The sequence below is a fragment of the Caretta caretta genome, chromosome 2 (assembly GCF_965140235.1).
Source record: "Caretta caretta isolate rCarCar2 chromosome 2, rCarCar1.hap1, whole genome shotgun sequence".
Taxonomy (NCBI): domain Eukaryota; kingdom Metazoa; phylum Chordata; order Testudines; family Cheloniidae; genus Caretta; species Caretta caretta.
In genome coordinates, this window is record NC_134207.1 from 237843013 (window position 1) to 237869035 (window position 26023).

At 42.7% G+C, this 26023-nt stretch overlaps 2 protein-coding genes across 4 annotated transcripts in view; both read right to left on the reverse strand.

Moving 5' to 3' along the window:
* Nucleotides 1-26023, reverse strand: part of ODAD2 (outer dynein arm docking complex subunit 2) — a 205434-nt gene that overhangs the window by 70246 nt on the left and 109165 nt on the right. For all 3 annotated transcript variants that reach the window (XM_075125940.1, XM_048837795.2, XM_048837794.2), the window contains exon 17: nucleotides 10945-11059. In XM_075125940.1, coding sequence (XP_074982041.1) covers nucleotides 10945-11059 — 115 coding nt within the window. The remainder of the gene's footprint in view (nucleotides 1-10944; nucleotides 11060-26023) is intronic.
* Nucleotides 6182-8452, reverse strand: LOC125631316 (uncharacterized). The gene is made up of 2 exons (XM_048837796.2): nucleotides 7401-8452; nucleotides 6182-6811 (listed from the first exon to the last, which is right to left on the reverse strand). The coding sequence occupies exons 1-2, from the start codon at nucleotides 7981-7983 to the stop codon at nucleotides 6270-6272; spliced, it is 1125 nt and encodes a 374-aa protein (XP_048693753.1). The 5' UTR covers nucleotides 7984-8452; the 3' UTR covers nucleotides 6182-6269.

Here is a 26023-nt window from a genome sequence, read left to right on the forward strand (position 1 = left end):
AGAGAGGAGAGCAGCCCAGATGTCCAGAATTGTGGGAGATGCTGGGCTGCAGAAAAGTATCACTTCTACATCAGACAACTTTAAACCATTTTATTATCAAGTGAAAGCCATGTTAGGGTAGGTACCATGTCTTCTTTTATGTTGTTACCGAACCTATCACATTGTTGAAAATGAACTAATAATTCTTATTGATAATTAATAATTAATGTCTTATTGATAACATAGGCCCAGATCTTCCTTCAGTAAACAGGAATAAATTTTATATAAGAATTTAGTATTAGGAAATTCTAGCTCTCAGTTGCATGGCTTTAAAATTACACAAAATAAGATCAAATTCCTTACAATTAGCAGAGTATAAAGAAGTAGAGACCTAGCTGATGGGTAAAAAAGTATAATGTTTACAGGAAAAAATAGGAAAATGGAAGGGGAGTAATAAGATCATCAACTTCAAACTGCCAAGGTTTCTGTATACAAATATAAGAAGCATACTGAAGAAAACAAGAAAATTATAAAGTATTGTATGTGCTCATATAGGGAATTTTGACATCATGGGTTTAACCAAAACATGGTGCAGAAACAAATATTTATAAAGTCATATAGAACAAAAAGCGTAATTTTGTGTACAGTATTCAGAAAAGTTTGGGAACTACTGAAATTGATATTCTAACATTTTTTATTACTGAAATGTGGAAACCAACTATCACCACTAATTTAAAACAGTAACTGGCAATATTTTTATTTTATAAATATCAGAAAGCTTTACAACTCAACAAACTTTCTTTGTTACAAAGGCTCACTGTAGGTTTACACATATGGTAATGTTAAAATGATTCTGTAACAGGTGAAATGCACTTCGCCTGCATAAAGCCTGAGTAATCATGTGGCATGAAGAAGAAAGTAGCACATGCTCCACCAATGGCCCTACTCTAGATATGGGCTGTGAGTGTGGAGGCCACTGGATCTGCATAAATACCAATCTCATGCCCCACCCATCCATTCCACCCTAGCCTTCTGTGCTGACCTATGTGGGGCCAATATAGAGATCCCCTTTCATGGCAGGCAGGGGATACACAGTCTGCATGGCTGTTCAGCCTGCAGCTTCCCCATGAAGCTTTAATGTAGGACTTCAAGGGGAGCCATCAACTTGAAAGTCACACTTCCATCTGAAAATGTTGAACTACATTGTTACAAGTAACCCCAAAGGGATTGGGGGGAATCTTTCCCTTTTTTTTTTTCAGTTTTATTGCTTTACTAACTTGACAGCTCTTTAAGGTATAGTGAGTTTTGTTGATGGTGCTTATCCTTCCCCAATCCCTTTAAAGGGATGTGTACCAGTAACATCAGCACCAGAGCTGAAGTTGAAATTAATTATGAACAAACAGCAAGCAGGTGTGTGCCCAGAGAGAATAGGTAGGGGAGAGGATGGGTGAGCCTGAGCATGTTTAGTGTTCTGCTCTCAGGACTATCCAAAAGATTTCTCTAAACATAAAGAGAGGAGCAGAAAACCCTTATAACAATTTTTTAAATGTCAGGAGTTACTATTCAAAGGTTACTCTACCAGGAAACTGATTTTGTTTTTAATGCATCAGTTAAAAAAATTATATTAACAGTATCACCTTCAGTGGTATCAAGAGCTTTTGGCTCCTACCCAACAGGCGAATTTCACAATAGCTTTAATAAAACTTTTGTAGAGTTTTGCTACATTTTTCTGTTTGGATTGCTGTGCTTTGGAACAAAGGTATGAATAATGTTTTTTGAGGTAGCATGATTCATAATGCATAATTTAACATTCCAATATCAACAGAGTTGAGTATACTTTTCTTTGCACTTTTTCATAATTATTTGCATTTCTTGGACAATACACTGATATTCTGTCATTACCAACATTACTACAGTAGTGGTTTTTACGTTTTGAATTAAGAAACTAATTAATCTAAATCTGTTTCCATTCAGTTCATTCTTTTGAATTAATGACCTGCACAGCTCTTCTATTCTTGCTTTGTAAAAGAGGCATGTATTCATATATTTATAGTTTATATATAAACTTTGAAAATTAGTTTAATGCTCATGAAAGTGGGTGACTAGTAGCACTGGCAGTTGTTGTGCAAATTTTCCCACATAGCTCCACTACCTCAATCACATCAATGCCAACTCGCAACTGCTTGCTTGCAAGTCATTCTTAGGCCGCTCTGGAATCCATCATGTGTAGTGGTTTAATGATGTATAAAAACAGTGACTAACTTCACACCAGCAAACTATCATTTGTAGCTTCCAGAGGTGGAATGGTTTATGCATTGGCCAGTACAACCTACCTCTTCATTTAAAAAATGTCTTAAATCTATCACACACAAAATAACATTAACCAACTCATTTTATTGGTATTAACAAACAGCAGTTTTTACTTTAATTCAGTATATTTTCTACCGCATAGTGACCCAAATCAGGCACTATGGTGTACATGTGGCCTCTTCTAGCCTATGACTCAGGGCCCCTGGGTTCACTTCCCTGCTGTGCCATAGACTTCCTGTGTGACCTGGGGCAAGTTACTTAGTTTCTCTACAGTTCAGCTCTCCATCTCTAAAATGGAGATAATAGCATTTTCCTATCTCACAGGGGAGTTGTGAGGATAACTACATTAAAGATTGTGAGGTGCTTAGATACTATGGTAATAGAGGCCATTTCAGTGGGATAGATAGACAGATAGATTAGATCCAGCAGAGTAACTCTGTTACAACATCTAAACTAGTGTATTTTTAATTAGTTTCTGTAAAAGTTATAGAAATTTATTTTATTTCAGTATAGAAAGAACTACAGTGGTACACTGAACACTCAACTCACATGTGCAACACAAAACATAAATATGAATATTATAGAACATAATCTTTAAGTTCCATGCACATTACGTGTCTTTGCAGGAAAATGGCTGCTCAGCTGTATGGCACAATTATAAAAATCCATATATTCAAAATATAGGTTACAATATAGGCATTCCCTTTCTTCTTCACCCTCCATAATACACACACTGCATACAATAACCACTGCAGCTCATCCAAAATGAAGCAAAAATAAGTTAAACCCAAATCCTAGGCCCACAGCTACCTAACACATAGCTTACACATATCTAGATAGGGATGGGGAAGCCACAGTACATAAGCTTCTTTTAAAGTCACAGATTCCATTTTATCTCACAATATATAGAGAAGAATCAAGTGCATGAAACATTTCTTGGTAGATCATATGAATAGGTAAATATTAACTGTAACTAAATAAATAATTCTGATTACATGCAAGCAGCCCCCCTTATGCTGTTATAATTGTCCCTTTATGTGGACCTTCTCCCATTCGGTGCTTGGGGGAAAGGATGGTAACTGCCTCTATGGGTATGTCCACACTACGGAATAAGGTCGAATTTATAGAAGTCGTTTTTTTAGAAATCGGTTTTATATATTCGAGTGTGTGTGTCCCCACAGAAAATGCTCTAAGTGCATTAAGTGCATTAACTCGGCGGAGCGCTTCCACAGTACCGAGGCTAGAGTCGACTTCCGGAGCATTGCACTGTGGGTAGCTATCCCACAGTTCCCGCAGTCTCCGCTGCCCATTGGAATTCTGGGTTGAGATCCCAATGCCTGATGGGGCTAAAACATTGTCACGGGTGGTTCTGGGTACATATCGTCAGGCCCCCCGTTCCCTCCCTCCCTCCCTCCGTGAAAGCAAGGGCAGACAATCGTTTCGCGCCTTTTTTCCTGAGTTACCTGTGCAGACGCCATACCACGGCAAGCATGGAGCCCGCTCAGGTAACCGTCACCCTATGTCTCCTGGGTGCTGGCAGACGCGGTACGGCTTTGCTGCACAGTAGCAGCAACCCATTGCCTTCTGGCAGCAGACGGTGCAATACGATTGGTAGTCGTCCTCGTCGTGTCCGAGGTGCTCCTGGCCACATCGGCTGGGAGCGCCTGGGCAGACATGGGCGCAGGGACTAAATTTGGAGTGACTTGACCAGGTCATTCTCTTTAGTCCTGCAGTCAGTCCTATTGAACTGTCTTATGGTGAGCAGGAAGGCAATACAGACTGCTAGCAGTCGTATTGTACCATCTTCTGCCGGGCAGGCAAGAGATGAGAATGGCTAGCAGTCGTACTGTACCATCTTCTGCCAGGCAGGCAAGAGATGAGGATTGCTAGTAGTCGTATTGTACCATCTTCTGCCAGGCAGGCAAGAGATGAGGATGGCTAGCAGTCGTACTGTACCATCTTCTGCCGAGCAGCCATGAGATGTGGATGGCATGCAGTCCTTCTGCACCGTCTGCTGCCAGCCAAAGATGTAAAAGATAGATGGAGTGGGTCAAAACAAGAAATAGACCAGATTTGTTTTGTACTCATTTGCCTCCTCCCCTGTCTAGGGGACTCATTCCTCTGGGTCACACTGCAGTCACTCACAGAGAAGGTGCAGCGAGGTAAATCTAGCCATGTATTAATCAGAGGCCAGGCTAACCTCCTCGTTCCAATAAGAACAATAACTTAGGTGCACCATTTCTTATTGGAACCCTCCGTGAAGTCCTGCCTGAAATACTCCTTGATGTAAAGCCACCCCCTTTGTTGATTTTAGCTCCCTGAAGCCAACCCTGTAAGCCGTGTCCTCAGTCGCCCCTCCCTCCGTCAGAGCAACGGCAGACAATCGTTCCGCGCCTTTTTTCTGTGCGGATGCCATACCAAGGCAAGCATGGAGGCCGCTCAGCTCACTTTGGCAATTAGGAGCACATTAAACACCACACGCATTATCCAGCAGTATATGCAGCACCGGAACCTGGCAAAGCGATACCGGGCGAGGAGGCGACGTCAGCACGGTCACGTGAGTGATCAGGACATGGACACAGATTTCTCTGAAAGCATGGGCCCTGCCAATGCATGCATCATGGTGCTTATGGGGCAGGTTCATGCTGTGGAACGCCAATTCTGGGCTCGGGAAACAAGCACAGACTGGTGGGACCGCATAGTGTTGCAGGTCTGGGACGATTCCCAGTGGCTGCGAAACTTTCGCATGCGTAAGGGCACTTTCATGGAACTTTGTGACTTGCTTTCCCCTGCCCTGAGGCGCATGAATACCAAGATGAGAGCAGCCCTCACAGTTGAGAAGCGAGTGGCGATAGCCCTGTGGAAGCTTGCAACGCCAGACAGCTACCGGTCAGTTGGGAATCAATTTGGAGTGGGCAAATCTACTGTGGGGGCTGCTGTGATGCAAGTAGCCCACGCAATCAAAGATCTGCTGATATCAAGGGTAGTGACCCTGGGAAATGTGCAGGTCATAGTGGATGGCTTTGCTGCAATGGGATTCCCTAACTGTGGTGGGGCTATAGACGGAACCCATATCCCTATCTTGGCACCGGAGCACCAAGCCGCCGAGTACATAAACCGCAAGGGGTACTTTTCGATAGTGCTGCAAGCTCTGGTGGATCACAATGGACGTTTCACCAACATCAACGTGGGATGGCCGGGAAAGGTGCATGATGCTCGCATCTTCAGGAACTCTGGTCTGTTTCAAAAGCTGCAGGAAGGGACTTTATTCCCAGACCAGAAAATAACTGTTGGGGATGTTGAAATGCCTATATGTATCCTTGGGGACCCAGCCTACCCCTTAATGCCATGGCTCATGAAGCTGTACACAGGCAGCCTGGACAGTAGTCAGGAGCTGTTCAACTACAGGCTGAGCAAGTGCAGAATGGTGGTAGAATGTGCATTTGGACGTTTAAAGGCGCGCTGGCGCAGTTTACTGACTCGCTTAGACCTCAGCGAAACCAATATTCCCACCGTTATTACTGCTTGCTGTGTGCTCCACAATATCTGTGAGAGTAAGGGGGAGACGTTTATGGCGGGGTGGGAGGTTGAGGCAAATCGCCTGGCTGCTGGTTACGCGCAGCCAGACACCAGGGCGGTTAGAAGAGCACAGGAGGGCGCGGTACGCATCAGAGAAGCTTTGAAAACCAGTTTCATGACTGGCCAGGCTACGGTGTGAAAGTTCTGTTTGTTTCTCCTTGATGAAACCCCCCGCCCCTTGGTTCACTCTACTTCCCTGTAAGCTAACCACCCTCCCCTCCTCCCTTCAATCACCGCTTGCAGAGGCAATAAAGTCATTGTTGCTTCACATTCATGCATTCTTTATTCATTCATCACACAAATAGGGGGATGACTACCAAGGTAGCCCAGGAGGGGTGGTGGAGGAGGGAAGGAAAATGCCACACAGCACTTTAAGCACAGCACTTTAAAAGTTTACAACTTTAAAATTTATTGAATGACAGCCTTCTTTTTTTTGGGCAATCCTCTGTGGTGGAGTGGCTGGTTGGCCGGAGGCCCCCCCACCGCGTTCTTGGGCGTCTGGGTGTGGAGGCTATGGAACTTGGGGAGGAGGGCGGTTGGTTACAGAGGGGCTGCAGTGGCAGTCTGTGCTCCAGCTGCCTTTGCTGCAGCTTAACCATACACTGGAGCATACTGGTTTGGTCCTGCAGCAGCCTCAGCATTGAATCCTGCCTCCTCTCATCACGCTGCCGCCACCTTTGAGCTTCAGCCCTGTCTTCAGCCCGCCACTTACTCTCTTCAGCCCGCCACTTACTCTCTTCAGCCCGCCACCTCTCCTCCCGGTCATTTTGTGCTTTCCTGCACTCTGACATTATTTGCCTCCACGCATTCATCTGTGCTCTGTCAGTGTGGGAGGACAGCATGAGCTCGGAGAACATTTCATCGCGAGTGCGTTTTTTTTTCTTTCTAAGCTTCACTAGCCTCTGGGAAGAGGAAGATCCTGTGATCATTGAAACACATGCAGCTGGTGGAGAAAAAAAAAAGGGACAGCGGTATTTAAAAAGACACATTTTATAAAACAGTGGCTACACTCTTTCAGGGTAAACCTTGCTGTTAACATTACATACATAGCACATGTGCTTTCGTTACAAGGTCGCATTTTGCCTCCTCCCACCGCGTGACTACCCCCTCAACCTTCCCCCCTCCCTGTGGCTAACAGCGGGGAACATTTCTGTTTAGCCACAGGCAAACAGCCCAGCAGGAATGGGCTCCTCTGAGTGTCCCCTGAAGAAAAGCACTCTATTTCAACCAGGTGACCATGAATTATATCTCACTCTCCTGAGGATAACACAGAGAGATAAAGAACGGATGTTGTTTGAATGCCAGCAAACATACACTGCAATGCTTTGTTCTACAATGATTCCCGAGTATGTGTTACTGGCCTGGAGTGGTAAAGTGTCCTACCATGAAGGACGCAATAAGGCAGCCCTCCCCAGAAACCTTTTGCAAAGGCTTTAGGACTACATCTAGGAGAACCGCAAATGCCAGGGCAAAGTAATCCTTTCACATGCTTGCTTTTAAACCATGTATAGTATTTTAAAAGGTACACTCACCAGAGGTCCCTTCTCCGCCTGCTGGGTACAGGAGGCAGCCTTGGGTGGGTTCGGGGGGTACTGGCTCCAGGTCTAGGGTGAGAAACAGTTCCTGGCTGTTGGGAAAACCGGTTTCTCCTCTTGCTTGCTGTGAGCTATCTACAACCTCCTCCTCATCATCATCTTCTTCGCCCCCAAAACCTGCTTCCGTATTGCCTCCATCTCCATTGAAGGAGTCAAACAACACGGCTGGGGTAGTGGTGGCTGAACCCCCTAAAATGGCATGCAGTTCATCATAGAAGCGGCATGTTTGGGGCTCTGACCCAGAGCGGCTGTTCGCCTCTCTGGTTTTCTGGTAGGCTTGCCTCAGCTCCTTCAGTTTCACGCAGCACTGCTTCGGGTCCCTGTTATGGCCTCTGTCCTTCATGCCCTGGGAGATTTTGACAAAGGTTTTGGCATTTCGAAAACTGGAACGGAGTTCTGATAGCACGGATTCCTCTCCCCAAACAGCGATCAGATCCCATACCTCCCGTTCGGTCCATGCTGGAGCTCTTTTGAGATTCTGGGACTCCATCATGGTCACCTCTGCTGATGAGCTCTGCATGGTCACCTGCAGCTTGCCACGCTGGCCAAACAGGAAATGAGATTCAAAAGTTCGCGGTTCTTTTCCTGTCTACCTGGCCAGTGCATCTGAGTTGAGAGTGCTGTCCAGAGCGGTCATAATGGAGCACTCTGGGATAGCTCCCGGAGGCCAATACCATCGAATTGTGTCCACAGTACCCCAAATTCGAGCCGGCAACGTCGATTTAAGCGCTAATCCACTTGTCAGGGGTGGAGTAAGGAAATCGATTTTAAGAGCCCTTTAAGTCGAAATAAAGGGCTTCATTGTGTGGACGGGTGCAGGTTTACATCGATTTAACGCTGCTAAATTCGACCTAAAGTCCTAGTGTAGACCAGGGCTATGTCACTGTGCCCCCATTTCCCAGGCCACACACAGATCTTTTTGCAGGGTCAGATGTCTTAAGTTAGGTAGGAGGCAGAGAGAGGTGGGAGGAGGGCTGGCATGATGATGTACATAGCTTCCCATTCTTCACAAAACCAGCGAAAAAGCCAACAGAAAGTTAATTCAGCCTAAGTCTACAATATCAGTTCCACTGCCCTCTATACTCCAGGAAAAACACCTTTGAAAGGAATTTCATGGATGGGGTGGGGATTTCTGGCAATACAACTCTCAGAGCCAGGTGAGCTAAGTACCCAGTATAGTCCCTAAGCACAGGTGATGGGGGACCTACTCAGTTGTATAATGAAAAGTCTTAGCTTTCAAATACAGGCAACATGTATTGTTAATAACAGTTGAAGATATAGGCAGGTGCATCTGTTTCTTGACAAAAGGGAAATACATGTGACACATCAATTGTTAATATAAAATCTTAGAGGAGAGTGTATCAATAAAAAAGAAAGGGAAATACAAGTCAGAATGACTTGGTTAGTTTAGAAAAGGGACAGGTAAGTAGTTTATAGAAATCAGTGTGGAAAACTCTAAGATGCTGAACCTATGAATCAAAAACAGGAGGAAATGTCCCTTCAACTGTTTCATGATGTTTATAAAGCATTAAAAAAGAAAGGTAGATACACAGAAATTGTTGATCCTCTAAGTTGATTAGTTCTTCACAGGAAATGTTGACTTCAGTGGGAGTTGAGAGCATTTAGAAGAGTGATGCTCAGACATCAGTAGTTCAGGAGCCAAATTAGCAATCATCATTACCCAAAAGAGCCACAGTAGTGTGAATTCATTGTTTCATTTACTATATATATATAATTCTCACAGCACAATGACTGACCAGGTATTATTTTATCAACTATAATTGGTTAATAACTTAGTAAAATCATCCAGATTGGTTAATAACTTAGACTGGTTAATAATTAAATCACACAGTGTTTTAATATCATGTGCTACAAAGAGCTGCAGGAGACACATTAAAGAGCCACTTGCGGCTTGTGAGCCTCAGTCCTGAATATCACTGATTTAGTACTTCCAAGGGGGTTCCAGCACCTCACAGGATCAGGTCTTTAAATATTGTGCAGAATGATTTACATCAGTGACAGAGTACAAAGGGAAATCAAAACTGGTGTTAATGGGGGCATTCATTAGAAATTGGAAGAAATCATTCCGGCCTTGTACAAGAGTTAGTGATGCAAGATTATTAGATATTTTAGGGATATGCTTAAGAAAAACAAAACCTTTCATATTTACTGTACCATAGATCATTGGGTCTAATCCATTCTAGACCAGTAAAGGAAAATAGTCACCTTTTTATCTCTGTTTGGCAGTCTATTTAAAATAAATTAATAGTCCAGTTCTTTGTGCACAGCTGACTACAGCACAAGAACCACCATTCACAACTGGCACTTTTCATTGGCAGTCTGAGCAGAGAATCTAAGGATTTCATTGGCATGGAGACTGAAATACGCTCTCAAGCCAAAAGGTGCTCCCTTGAGAACATGGTTGAGGTATGTAGGGTAGAGGAGAGCCACTACCTGTGCTGTTCACAGCCTGTTAATAGAACACTTTTATTTCCATTATTGTTCGACTAGCACCTTTCAGTATGCTTTACTGGGAACAGTGGGCAGAGTTCTGGTTACATTATTATAAAGATGACATTTTACAAACAGAGAAAGTACAATTAAGGACAACCAGATTGCTATGAGCAGTAGATGGGTTTCTGTAGTTGTGTTTTAAATATTCAAATAAATAAATTAAATTATTTAAAGCAGTTAAAAGAATATAAGTAAAAGGCAACTAATTAGCAAGACTGTAAACATTAATTGTTGAAAATCATGAGAAAAATGTGACTATGTAATTATGATCTATAAATAAGGCAGCAATTCTGTCACGGAGGTCACAGATTCCGTGATTTTCTGCGACCCCTGTGACTTTTGCAGCTGCAATGGCTGGTGCAGCTGATCCCAGGGCTGCCAGAGCAGCTGGCCCTAGGGCCAGCAGCTGGAGCACCCCGTGGCCAGCTGCACAGACCGCTGCTTGGGTGGCCCAAGACAGTTGGCCCCAGGGAGCGTCTTAGCAGTGGTCCTAGGGGCTGCCCTGGGGCCAGCCGCACCGGCCGTTGCTTGGATGGTCCTGGGGGAGTGGGCTGGCCCCGGGAGCACCTGAGCAGTGGTCCTGGGGGCTGCCTCGGGGCCAGCTGCTCCAGCTGCTGCATGGGCGGCTGGCCTCAGGGAGCACCCAAGCAGCGGTCCCAGGGCAGCTGGCCCTGGGGAGGGCCCAAGCAGCAGTCCCCGGGGTCTCAGAGCCTCAGGTGGCTGGGGACACTCAGACCCTGTGGCCAGTGCAGCGGTGTCCTGGGGCCCCCCAGAGCAGCAGCACCTGGGGCCCCAGGAGCTGCTAAGTTTTTGTCAGGGGTATTTATATAGTAAAAGTCATGGACAGGTCATGGCCATGAATTTTTGTTTATTGCCCGTGACCTGTCCATGACTTTTACTTAAAATACCTGTGACTAAATCTTAGCCTTATCTATAAACAATTACATTTTAGTAAATATATTCTCACCTTAGCATTTTCAATGCAGGGACAGATAGCCCATGCCGCACTTGCTTGAACATTCGGATGAGGATTTTTCAACAAGGACCACAACAAACGAACTCCATCTAAGCGGTCAATTATCCTATTATAGAAACAGACATTATAAAATCATAATTAATTATGGAGTAAACAATGTAAAATTGAAATGATGTAATTTTGTTTCAAAAGTCATGTCAAGAAATATTGGTGTGATTTTTTAATAAACAATCTTGTATTAAGTGCTAGTGGTTTATTGGCAACTAAATATTATCAAGTTTCAGAGGAACAGCCGTGTTAGTCTGTATTCGCAAAAAGAAAAGGAGTACTTGTGGCACCTTAGAGACTAACCAATGTATTTGAGCATGAGCTTTCGTGAGCTACAGCTCACTTCATCAGATGTATACCGTGGAAACTGCAGCAGACTTTATATACACACAGAGAATATGAAACAATACCTCCTCCCACCCCACTGTCCTGCTGCAGGACAGTGGGGTGGGAGGAGGTATTGTTTCATATTCTCTGTGTGTATATAAAGTCTGCTGCAGTTTCCACGGTATACATCTGATGAAGTGAGCTGTAGCTCACGAAAGCTCATGCTCAAATACATTGGTTAGTCTCTAAGGTGCCACAAGTACTCCTTTTCTTTTTGCAAATATTATCAAGATTTTCTATAAATGTTACTCACTGTCACTAGATGGTTGTGCACAAATTTTTTAGACCAAAACGTGTTTTCTAATTAAAGTTTATGGATGTTGTTTATTTTTTCTTAGTATTTACACTTCAAATGCATTATTCAAGGAACCAAACAAACTGCATTATATCTAGGACTCATGTAAACCTAGAAACAAGCCATGTGAGATTTTAATGAGCTGCATGCAAGGTGAAACCTTAATTCAAACATACTAGTTTCTTTCATATAGTAACAAATATTTTCCAAAACAAATATTTATGCCAAAAAACTATGTTCTTAACTTTTTATTCAGTTTATGTTTAATTTATTTACTTCACAATATGACATATTTTAAAGTCCTATGTTTCTAATCTAGCATTAGGAATTAAAATGGTCACACCACAGTGCATCCTTTGTTGGGCATGAATAACGTGTAACTTGTTTCCCATGTGTTCCCTACTAACAAGACTAACATTGAACACTGTGTTATAATTACTTAAACACACTGTAATCAAAGTATCTTCATGACTAGCGGAAAAATGAATTATCATCAGATTCATCTCTACACCATCTGTCTTATGTGTATATATCAATCAATCTCGGGGATCATAACTTCACATTAGGGTCCACTGAGTACTTTAAATGGAGAGGAAGGCCAAACAAAACTTAATATCCTTTACAAACATGTCTTTGTTCAGAAAGATATGTTAAACTCAAAGCAGATGAGATGAAGATAAAGAAAATCAGGCATACTTTGATTTCTAACTTCAAAAGTAAAAGTTTAATTGTACACTGATAGTGCATATCTTATATTGTGAATCTTATAAAATATCACACAAAAACATATAATTTGTGTTCACTATGTAGAAGTTTGCCAGGATTTTTTAAAAGTAAGTATAAAATCAGTTCTGTACGTAATCATACAATTATTTGATGCAGAAGAAATAACTTACGACATGAACTCTGTTTACAGTAATGTGGGGCATTACTTATTGATGCAACCTGGTTATTTTGCTTTCAAAATCTAGATTTTTTTCCCAGAACTAAGGAGAACCTGTTTTAAAAAGCTCTTTTTAATGTAAGACCTGCTAAATTGAAGGCTGTCTCATTTATACACTCTGTGCCAAATATACCAACTGCCAGAAGAAAAGTCAACTGAGAAAGTAAGAAATCAGAGTTCACATTGGCAGTAGCAGAACAAACCATAACAGCATAATAACACAGAACACAACTTTGTATAAATATATGTAAAACACTGGTCCACATAGTAACAAAGACTGAAGGACAACTTTCAAAATCTCATACAGTTCAGCAATGCTTTCCTGTGAAAACACAAACAGGAAACTTTTTGCTGTTGGACTTAATTGATAAAAGGCACAGTATATATCTGGTATTTACTTCAGTGAAGCCAATGTAATTAACACCACTGGTGTGAGAGCACAAGAAAGGCCAAAGTGATTGAAGATGTACAGCAGTCTTCCAAAACAATAATGAAAATATACCAGTCCAGGCACAAATTATGATCTTTCACCATAACCATAATGAGAATAATGAAAAGAAAAAAAACCCCTCACCTTAATAATAGTTAATTTTCCTGAGAAAAATTAAAATGTGTGCACAATTTGTAGACCATTAGTAGCAGTAATCACAATGTGCTAGTGGCCTTGCTATTATCATATGGTAAGGACTTTTTGGGGGGAGGGTTGACAGCGTTTCCTATAAGCATAATGACAGAGGTGAATTTTTGAGGAGGATAAGGTGGTGGCTTTACAGATTATGACTTTCCCCTTGCATGTAAGAGGCAGCATGGGAGAAAGTACAAAGGGACAGATATTTAAAGGTATCTAGACACTTAAAGATGAAGATAGGTGCCTAGTGAGATTTTCAAAAGCACACAAGTCCCTAATAGTAGAGTGCTTGTGGGAGAACCAGACAAGCATGCGATCACGATTAGCAGCTTGCCTTTGTAGACATGGCAGCCAGCGATTATCCAAGAAATCACCTGACCCAAAAAGTAGCTCCAGTTTGTTTTCTCCCCTAGCATTATGACAGTAACTTGGTAAACTATAGAAGATATAGTGTCTTCTACTCCGAAGAACATCTTGTTACTATAATCATTCTTTTCTCTCCCTCATCTCTTGAGGTTCCTCTGCATCTCTGCTGGAGCCCCAAAGATTCCCCTCATTTTGCCCTGTTTTACAATTCCATCACATAGATTCCAGTAATAGTCACATTTCTACCAGCAACAAACAAAACTGCTTTTGAATGGGAGGTATTTCCTCCCGAGTGGCTAAATATATTACCTAAGCAAATATGGTAGCACCTAACTGCTACCAGCCTTAGAATCAAGGGACAGAAATTATGCATTGAGCTCAGGTTTCCTGCACTGCACTACAGAGCACAACTTCTAGGCTGGTTCAGCTTTCTCTTGTATTTTCCTTTAATCCTCCTTTCCCTTGCAAATTGACTGTCATTTTGTTTTCAGTATTCCTATTTGCTATTCTAGTCTGTAGTTTCTCATACTGCACTCATCACCACAATGCGTCTTGGCTCAAGTTAGGTTGTCTCCCATATTATGATCATTTATTTGAATGACAGTAGCACCTGTTGCCACGACTGAGATTGGGACACCATTGCGCTAGGTACTGCACAAACACTTAATAAGAGATTGTTCCTGTCCCATAGAGTTTGCAAACAAAACAGAAGAGTCATAAAAAAGGCAGAAGAAATAAATTATTATCCCCTTTTACAGACATTACTGAGGCACACAGAGATTATGTGATTTTCCCAGGTCACACAGGGACTGTGTGGCAGAGTTGAGAAACTGACCAGGTTTCCTGAGTCACAGTTCAGTGGGACTGAAACTATCACAAAACTATCCTTCCTCCTTGAAGCATCTGTCACTTCCCAATGCCTGACTTGGCTTTTCTGGAAGCAACATTTCTTGTGTGTGACTATAGTTGAGGCTATTGATTAACAGTATAACCAACTGACTGACTTCACTAGTGGTTTCTTCTTTAAAATGTTTAAGAGACCAAGAAACCAAATTTAGTCAAATTTATTGTCTAAAGATAAAGCAATACAGTAAGAAAAGAAGACATACATACCCTCCTTCAAGGAAGCAATTCTTATCTCACAGCATGTTCATCTTACACAGAAGGTGTGCTTTAAAGATACGCCCTTAAATGTACTTCTATTTATATTGTGGTTGTTTACAAGCTAAAACCCCCTATACATCACTTGAAGTTTAAGTTTAACCCCCCGGTTTGTGCCAGCTTTGTCTGGGGTTCCCAAATCTAATAGCAGAAAACCAAACACCCTTGCCCCACCCACTTCCCCACAGTCCCGCCCATGCCCCACACCTTCCCCGAGGCCCTGCCCCTGCTCAATCCATCCCCCCTCCCTCCATTGCTCGCTCCCCACCACCCTCACTCACTCGCTTATTTTCACCAGGCTGTTCCAAGAGATTAGGGTGTGGGAGAGGGTGAGGGCTCCACCTGGGGGTGCGAGCTCTGGGGTGGGGCTAGGGATGAGGTGTTTGGGGTGCAGGAGGGAGCTCAGGGATCTGGGGTGGGGCCAAGAGGATCAGAGTGTGGGGGGGGCTCTGGGCTGGGGCAGGGGGTTGGGGTGTGAGAGGGGGTGAGGGCTCTGGTTGTGAGTGCGGGCTCTGGGGTGGGGGCATGGATGAGGGATTTGGGGTGCAGGAAGGGGCTCTGGGCTGGGGGGCGGGGCTGAGGGGTTCAGAGTGTGGGAGGGAGCTCCGGCCTGAGACAGGGGGTTGGGATATGGAAGGGGGTAGGGGCTCTTGTGCGGGCTCTAGGGTGGCACCAGAAATGAGGGGTTCAAGGCATGGGAGGGGGCTCCGGGCTGGGATAGGGGGTTGGGTGCAGGAGGGGGTGTGGGGTGTGGGCTCTGGGAGGGAGTTTGGATGTGGAAGGGAATTCCGAGATGGGGCAGGGGGTTGGGGTGTAGGAGGGGGTTCAGGATGTGGACTCTGGGCGGCGCTGACCTCAGGCAGCTCACAGGAAGTGGCAACATGTCCCTTCAGCTCCTAGATGGAGGGGCGGCCAGCGGGCTTTGCATGATGACCCTGCCCACAGGCACCATCCCCGCAGCTCCCATCAGCCACAGTTCCTGGCTGATGGGAGCTGAGGAGCAGGCCCTCGGGGCAGGAGCAGTGTGCAGAGCCCCCATGGACGCCTCTCTGCCTAGGAGCCGGAGGGTCATGCTGGCTGCAGAGCCTGCCAGCCCCACTGCACCACCAACCGGACTTTTAATGGCCTAGTCTGCGGTGCTGACCAGAGCCACCAGGGTCCCTTTTCAACCAGGTGTTCCAGTCAAAAAACGGACACCTGGCAACCCTAGCTTTGTCCTTAGTACATCCCTGTACTTTCCCATATCTTGTTTTGAATACTACATTCCACGTGATGATGAGCCATGATAGTACTTCCTAACTGTACGTGGTATAGACTATTCATGTATTATTGCTTTGACAAGTTTCCTATTTTCTAATGCCAAAGCTGACTTTAGCTTTGCAAAGCATTGTGGGATACTTGACATGGTGGAAAAGAATTGTGGAAGGAGCATAATACATTCAATTAACATACCTTCCCAACATCCATATATATAATGTATATTATATTAATACTATGCACATAATACCATTAATGTGGTGGTTACTACATCTAACAAATACATATTGGCTAACAAAGCTCTGTTTCTGGTGAGATGGCTTTTTCTCCATCTGTTTTTGGTTTGTTTTTTTCTTTACCTCTTCTTAGTCTTTCCTGTTTTCCTTTTCTCTTCTCCTGCTCTCTCACACATTCCCCATTGCTTATTTCCTTTAGCCATGATTTTCTTCTTGCTACATAAATGGCTGCATGCACAACTGCAAAGTCTAAGTCAAGTATTGGTAAGCTATGTACTACTTCAGAATAATACATTCAAAAATGTCTAATGAAAAATGGAGGCAAATATTAAATTTATTATATTCCACATCAGGTATATATTGACTATAGCTGAAGTATGCAGATTCATATGAAAATGACTTATTGGCCCTCACACAAAATTCCCAGTGAAGTCAATGCTACAATGCTACGCTCAAATTCTGGCTCACAAAGTCCATTCAAGATGGAATAACTAGAACAAGAAACACTGGTGACCAAATCCTGTGAAGTGCTGAGCACCTGCAATTTGCATTGGAGTCAATGGACCCAATCCTGCTCCTATTAAAGGAAGTTCTGCCATTCTCTTCAACAATGGAACTGTACTGGGCCAAAAGAGACTTAAAATGCATAATAAGAAAGAATGGACATAAGTGCTATGTCGACAGGTGAAACCCTCCCATTGATGTAGTGCTGTCTACACTGGAAATTTGGTTGGTATAACTGTGTCGCTCAGGGGTGTGAATTTTCCACACTCCTGAGCAACGTAGTTATACTGACATAAATCTGTAGTGTACACCAGGGCTTAGCTGTGACTGAGCAGCTGAGACATGGAGCTGGGGAAAAGGTAGCTGTATGCTACCTTTTCAGGCCCAGAGTTCTGGGGCTGGCTGGAGACTGGTCTGGCTTGTTCAGTGGCACAATTTAGAGCAGCCTGTAGGTTTTCCATGGCCTCAAGCAGCTGTTCTGGAAACTGGGAATAACCAGATTGTATTCCATCTGTGCCCTTTTCCACTGGCCACAACCTCTATACCACGAACCAAGAGTGAGGGTGGCATAGAGCTGCTGTCAGTTCTGCACTATTTGAGGATTCCCCTTACAAAAGGGGAATTCCCAGGAGGTTAAGCAAAACAAATTTCCAGGGGCACTCAAAACAGCTGACCAACTGTATGCATATAGAATGCATGCCTTATGGGCACTGAATTTCAAAGCAATTCAGTCAGTTTCCTAATATGAGATGCTGCTGCTGTTTCTATGACCAATTCTGAGCAGACTTTGGTCATACTGGAGAGGGTGGTTACTTAGTACAGATAATTTAACATCATAAAATGCTTGGGAAGACCTTGGGGTTGTTGCTTAGGATCACTAGTTGCTTAATAAAGACGGTCTTTCATACAGGTTTCACTGTATTTATTTTAAAGACCTTCAAGGTCATCATGGCTAAGTTTGTTTGCTGGCCAGGATAACAGTTCCAGGAATACAAATCAATTTTCTATTCCTATGTTTTAATAAAAATGTAATCTATACAAACTGATTTTACATTCAAATAATTTGATATTGAATATTTCCACCATAAATTTTAACATGGATTGCTCAAACAAACATGCATGCCCTCTAGACATCTGTTTGTTATATCTATCATCTTCTTGAAACTCTACTATTTGCCAGCACTTTTGAGAAGTCTGGGAGTATCTCCTGCCAACTCAGACCACATATACAAACATAAACAATGTTATACTGAGTCTATTTTGTGCTCACTGGTAAAATTACAGGGTTTACTTCTGGTAGAGTGTAATCTCATCTTTTCTGACACCACAATTTAATATGCTTTTTAAAACTTTCACAATATTTGTTGCAAACTGCTTTGATAAACTGTATATCAGCGACTCTAAATCCATCTGGCTAAAATATTCTTATATTTTAGTCCATAGTACTCTAATGCCTCAGCATTGAAAACTAGATTTAAAATCTATAGATTTTCTAAACAAAAGGGTTCATGAAAATGTAGTAAAATTTAAAAAACGGAATAAGAAATAAAAGCATGTAGAATCATTAATAGAAAAAGAATGACTGGAAAAGAACTTCCTCAAAATAAAAAATAAGAACATTGCAGTTGGTGGGGACACATCATTACATAAAGTTGTGCAGGAGAACAGACATGGAAAATAAAGCATTTTGTACCCTGGATTGGTGAAGCTCGCTCACGTAGCTATGTTTTGGGAAAAGATAAATTATCTCTTGCTATACAAGTGCCTACCATACCACCATGTAGAAGCTTGCATACTCACCCAGCCTCCAAGGGCTTCATCCTGTGCTGCCATCCTGAGAATGAGGGAGTGGACTAATTTGGAGAAAAACTTAATTTCAGAATGAAGAGGTAGATCAGAGCTACACCTCATGATCCATCTCTTCCCTCCCCATGCCCATATCTACACTTAGAACAATTTAATTTCCATGGGTTGTCTTAGAATATCATCAAGGTTAGATGCAGCATAGCAGAAAGTGCCAACTCAGACACTCTGTATGCAGAGAAATTTAATTTCACTCCAAAAGAACCATAGAGAAAACAAAGAGAAAAGATCTACAGAAAACCTATCTTCATAAGAGATGGAACTGGATTAATGTATAATCATCTAATCCTACCCCCTTGTCAATGCAGGTTTGCTCTCTGCACTATATTTTCTAGTGCTTTTGGCAGTCTAGAACTTAATCATTCCATGTTATGGGGATTCCAGCATTCCCTTAGGAGATTATTCCACAGTCTAATAGACTTCTCTATTGAAACTTTTCCTGATATTCAACCTAAATTTTCATTTTCTTAATCCCATCCTCCTAATTATACCCTCTTGAACAATTCTAAATGATTCCTCTCCATCCTCATTATTTGCAATATTCAATTTAGGAACTTGAGTATTTATTTTTTTAATTAATTACACAAAGTACTAGGTAAGTTCCCCTGTCAAACAGTGTGTATGGATTCAGATAGCTGGTAGTAATTGCTTATGCTAACATGATGACTTTAGTAATGCATGAGAGCTGGTTCCAGGAAAAACAGAGATGCCACATAATAAGAGATTGCTCAACCATAGCTTGCTGAACAAATGCAGCTAGGGAAACAACACAATGCTAGTTTCCATTTGAAAATGTTCAATCTACACTAAGGTCCAGACGTGGCTGTGATGTGGCTACTTTGCCCTGCGCTGCTGGTGAATATTGGGTCAAGAACAGCTGGACATGGGAGGATCACCTCAGTGCAAGGGATTAATGTATAATCCCTGCCCATAGTGCAGAGCTGGAGTTGCAACTCCTAACCTCCTTACCCCTGCCTTCCTGCCAGGTATAGGGGGAAGGGAGGGTATAAGACCTACAAGTCAGATTTGCAAAGGCAAGAACTAACAGTACAAACAGGTGATCTACTTGAACAAATCTGAAGCCACTCACCGGAAAAAACAAATAGGAATTGTGGGAGATAAGAGGGGATCAGTTAGCTGAACCAGAGAGGGCACAAAAACTGGAGCCAGAAGCTCTCACCACCTGAAAGACATACAGTATCCAAGGGAGATTGCTTTTTTTTTTTTTTTCTGGAGGAAGACATTTGTGGATACCCATCACCTTGAAAAGACTGAAAATGAAAGATGGGTATATGAAGAGGTTGCCAGGAGACCAAAAAAGGAGCATTTCGCCTGCCAGGTTCAGATAGTTATTCTGGGCACAACTGAGTAGACCCCTCAAAAAGAAGTTACTTGCTGACATTATTCCTATATAAAGGTGTAGTAGGGAATGAGGTGGCAAGCACTCCTACACAGCACTCCTATCAAATTAAAAACCATTAACAAAATGAGATGACAAAGGATTCCAGGCAATCATCTTTCATCAGGGTAATTTGCAGCCCCACTAGCGCTCTGGAAAGATTAACGGGGATGGAGTGAATAAGGGCACTGTAGTCCTTTCTGCTGACATGATGAACACTTAGATTTTGTCTATGGTAGCACTTTTGTCAAGAAAACGTTTGTCAGTCAGGGTGTGAAAAAAACACCCCCCTGACGATATAGGTTTAACCAACAAAAGTGCTGTTGTGGACAGCGCTATGTCGGCAGGACAGCATTTCCCATCGACATAGCTACCGCCGCTTGTTGGGCTGTGATTTAATTATGCCAACAGGAGAGCTGTGGTCCATAGTGTAGACAAAGCCTACTGTTTCAAAGTCTTGTGGCTGGGAGAAATTCACAATGAGAGTAACTTACCAAAACATTTACATTTAGTTGCCTTTTTTAAAAAAAGAGAAGATATGGGGCGGGGCAGGATTTGGGAAAGGGCTGTGTGTTATTTTTCTGATTTATTTTATATAATTGCAATATCAATTTATTTTTAGGTACATACTTGTATATGTTTCTAAATCTGATTTATTATAACATGATAATATATTATCCTGTATTTATATTCTGGGATGAGGAGGGGATCTAAAATCAACTAATCTAAATACTTAGTACTTGAGCTGTTTAGTGTACTAATAGATTCCAAACCATGGAACGGTCACTTCTCTACATTAAAAAACTGTACAGCGGGTGGTCCAATGTTCCTCACCTTATTAAAAAAAACTATAAAAACTCAATGGTATGCTTAAAAAATAGCAGCCCAAGAGTACATGTAGAGCAGAATGGAGAGCTGATTACGATTACACCTAGATCAGGAGAGAGAACTGACTGCCTTTAATCTCTGTACAGCATTTAAAATACCCAGGGTGAAATTCTGGCTCCTGCTGGATGCCATCCTGTGATGATAAGTTCTATATACGTTTAGAAAAACATATATATTAGACAGAGTTTTTGATTGGCCAAGGTTCTTATATTTAGTTCTTATAATCTTTCCACTCAAACTAATCCCTTCAGCCCTATTTTTTGTATTCTTCTCTCAATCTCTCCAGTGAATCTCATTCTGATTCAGAGGTGTCCAGATCTGAATACAATATTTCCAGTGGGGTCTCTTGCTATTTGTAATAATGTCAGAAATTTCAGTTCTAGCAGTAGTGTCGGTGATTAATAGCTTGAGGGAAATTGCTCATAGGTTTTGGAAAATTCAAGGCTATTACTATTCCCCATAAACCTTGTGATGGGTTTCAACATGATACTGCCAAACTCTATTTTCAGTATTTCAGTATCATTAAGTTGGTAGTTGATTATCCTTCCTTGATTATTATAGCAGCACCAAACTACTGAAGTGACAGAGGTTGAACAATGTCTATATAAAGCCTTTACTTTGAACTAGCCATAACTTTAGTTAATATATTCCTTTGAAGCTAAGACTTTCCATACTTGTTTCCAAGCTTGCTGTTAGTCAGAAAAAGATGATTTTTGACAAGTTTCACAAAACTGCTATAGGCAGTTGTGAGGTATCAGAACATAAAAAAAATACGCTCCAATTTTTCAAATCCAGGCTGGAGAGCTGTGCGAGGCAGAGGAGAGTTCTGCAAAATACGTTCCCCATTCCTGTCCCCATGGAAGCTCTCCTGCAGGTGTTCTGTGGGGTTCAGACTCTACTGATCTTGCTGGGAGAGGGTAGGGGCAGTGTTATGTGGCCAACAGACTTCTCTCTGCTGATTGAATCAGATTTACCTGGCCTACAACTCCTCTTCCTTGGAAACGGTGGATTTTCAGGGGCAACAACTGGCAGAGGACTCTGTAGCAGCAGAGCTCCACTAGCCGCAGTTGGCTTCCAAAGAATTTCCTTTGCTTTCTATGGCCTACAGGAGATCCACTGAGTTTTGGTGCCCAATTCCGGGCTGGTTCTATTGGAGTGAGGAAGCCAACCTGCCTCCTTCCTCACCAAGGGAAGAATTTGCCAGCTTTTATGTGAGAAAACCCTGAAAAAGGGGGAATATCAGGTGCTAATCTTTTTAATTGAGGTTTGTTTTGCATATTATTCATAAACAACTTCATTGGAAACTTTACATTAGGCATGCCATTAGTCCCTAGTAAACATTAATCATTTTGCCTAAATAAAACAAAGAATACACTGAACATGCATAGAACATGATGCAACCACATGGGACTAAGATTCTCACTATGGCTCTCTTCACTGATTCTGCTTGCCTGCCTAGGTTTCTCTGTCCATTCTCACAATATCTTGTCACTATTTGTGCAAACTCTTCTGTACAGCTCCACCTCATGAACTGGCCATCTCTTTTCAGACCACATCTGAAAACATATTTTTCTCCCTTCCTATCTCTATCCTTATCACTATTGGCATGGAGGGGAATAGTTTGTTCAGAAGGAGAAGCAGGAAAAAAAGGGAGTGGATGCTGCATCGTACATCAAGAATATATACAGTTGTTCTAAACAGACTCGGATTAACCACTGTGCACTCGGTGCACTTGCATGAGGCCCCTATCTCTGGGGGGGGGGCTACCGACCACTGGAAAAAGAAAATCAGTCTGCACACACACACAAAAATCAACCCAAGGCCAGGAAGAGATCATGGCAAGGCATCACTGGGGCAGGGTAATGCTTCATGCTGAGGTGGGAGCCAATGGGCTAGAGCGGAGAACCAGAACAGCCCCATGAGACAGGAGTCTCTGTGGGGTGAGTGAGGAGCAGGCTTGCTCTCTAACCCCACCGGGGGCAGGTCTGACCCTTCCCTCGAGGCCTCCCACCCCTCAGAATAGAATCCCCTCCAGGGCCGGCTACCCCCTGAGGGCAGGACCCAACCTCCCAGGGCCTCCCTACACCATACTGCAAAGGGCCCCAAATTCTTTAATCCAGCCCTGGTTCTGAGGTACACAAGAAGGTGAGAGGCAGACCAATTGAAAGTGTCTGGGTGAATATAGAAGGGGGGAAAAGGGAGCAGTGTCATGGTAGGAGTCTACTATAGACCACCAACTCAAGAGGAGGAGGTGAATGAGGCATTTCTAGAACAAACAACAGAAATATCCAAAACACAAGACCTGGTAGTAATGGGGGACTTTAACTACCCAGACGTCTGTTGGAAATCTTTAATCGAAGTTCTTAGAATGTGTTGGGGACATCTTGTTTCAGAAGCTGGAGGAAGTAACTGGGGTGGCAGCCATTTTAGACTTTTTACACTTGATTCTGACTAACAGGGAGGAATTGGTTGTGAATCTGAAGGTGGAAGTCAACTTGCATGAATGTGACCATAAAATTACAGACTTCATGTCTTCATTGTGTTGCTCTCCCTCCTTAAAAAGAAAAGGAATACTTGTGGCACCTTAGAGACTAACCAATTTATTTGAGCATAAGCTTTCGTGAGCTACAGCTCACTTCAGCATCTGATGAAGTGAGCTGTAGCTCACGAAAGCTTATGCTCAAATAAATTTGTTAGTCTCTAAGGTGCCACAAGTACTCCTTTTCTTCTTGCGAATACAGACTAACACAGCTGCTACTCTGAAACATCTCCCGCCTTACTTTCCTTAGAGTCATGAAAGCTGTAATTTTATGATCACTTTCACCCAAGTTGCCTTCCACCTTCAGATTCACAAACTCAGTAAGATCCAATGGAAGAAAATCTATAGGGAAAAGACCCAATGATAAACTATCCCACTGTGGAGGACATAGAAGAAGAATAGTAAGAGTCCAATATGGCTGGATCAGGAGCGCTTTAATAACCTGTTCATTTAAAAGGAATTCTAGAAAAAGTGGATTCAGGGACAAATTGCTAAGGAATAAAAAAGCAATCATCCATGTTTCCATTTTTCTTTCCTCCATACTGGGATAGTTTACCGTTGGGCCTTTAATACTGTCTCTTTGAGAGAAAACTGCCAGCTGTCCTGAACTACTTTTCCCCACAGATTTTCTTCCCAGGGGACCTTACTTACCAATTCTCTGAGTTTGTTAAAGTCTGCTTTTTTGAAATCCACTGTCATCTTGATTTTAGTAAGGCTTTTGACACAGTCCCATAAGACACTATGATAAGTAAACTAGGGAAATGTGGTCTAGATGAAATTACTATAAGATGGGTGCACAACTGGTTGAAAAAATATACTCAAACAGTAGTTACAATGGTTTGCTGTCAAACTGGGAGTTCATATCTAGTGGTGTCCTTAAGGGATCTTTTCTGGTCCCAATACTATTTAACATTTTAATTAATTACTTGGATAATGGAGTGGAGAGTAGGCTTATAAAATCTGCTGATGACACCAAACTGGGTGAGATTGCAAGCACTTTGGAAGACAGGATTAGAATTCAAAACAACCGTGACAAATTGGAGAACAAGTCTGAAATCAACATGATGAAATTCAATAAAGACAAATGCAAACTACTACATTAGGAAGGAAAAATCAAATGCATAAACACAAGATGGGGCATAACTGGCCAGACAGCAGCACTGCTGAAAAGGAACTGGGGTATATAGTGGAACACAAACTGAATATGAGTCTGCAAAGTTATGCAGTTGTGAAAAAGACAAATATCATTTCAAGTATATTAACAAGAGTGTCGTATGTGAAACATGGCAGGTAATTGTTCTGTTCTACTTGGCACTTGTGAGGCCTCAGATGGAGTACCGTGTCCAGTTTTGGATGCCACAGTTTAAGTGTTCTATATGTGCACTGAAGACAGGACAAGAAGTAATGGGCTTAATCAGCAGCAAAGGAGATTTTAGGGAAAACTTTCTAACTATAAGGATAGTTAAGTACTAGAACAGGTTACCAAGGGAGGCCGTGGAATCCCTGTCATTAGAGGTTTTTAAGAACAGGTTAGACAAACACCTATCATGGATGGTCTAAGTATATTTAGTCCTGCCTCAGCGTGGGAGGGGACAGACTAGATCAGTGGTTCCCAAACTTTTAAGTAAGGTGACCAACCAATTGCATTTTGTCTTTTTTGTGACCCACCATGGCTCCAAATTTGGTTACAGCACCATACAGAGTTGGCCCAGTGCCCTTCTGTGTGCCAGATCACTAAAATTTGGTCCAGCTGCCCACCTGTCATAACAGATGGGCAGCCAGGTCAAACCCGATAAGTGCTGTGATCCTGTGCACCAGGTTGCAATGTCCAGAGTGGGGAGCCAGGACAGGAGCTGCCACTGCAGGGTTGGCTCGCTTTTCAACACCCCCCACCCCAGAATCTCCTCTCTGCACCAGGCCTGCAACCCATCTAGAAATTTTCTGTGACCTACAGTTTGGGAAACACTGGACTAGATGACTTCCTGAGGCCCCTTCCAGCCGTACATTTCTATGATGCTACTAATTAACTCCGTAAAGCATTTGAAATATGGGGTGAAATCCTGGCCCCAATAAAGTCAATGAGCCAATCACAATGGCAGGCCCTATGAACAGGGAGCATACCTCTCAACTGTCCCTTATTGCAAGGAATGTCACTCATTTTAGTCCCAAAATTAGCTACTTTCCACACATTAGATATCCCCTCACTTTTTTGTTGACACTTACAGAAAAAAATTATTTTTACAAAAGGAATGAACCCCACAGCATTTTAAGTTTCCTGCATGAATAGTTCTTTTGTGTCTCACATTTTGGTTTTGTCACACATTATGTCCCACATCTGGTGTTTGGCATTGAGTGATATGGTAGTGATTGTTTATCCTCATCTCCCTTGCTAGCCAAATTGCCTAAAAAAGGATAGTGTGGGGAAGTGGAGGGGCAATGGCTTCAGTTCTCTCTTCACTGGCCTGTCTGTGGAGCAGAACTGGTACACCAGGGAAAACGATGGATGACCCAGAGTGTGCACCCCCAGTGAATGATGAGGAACTCTAGTGTCTCATT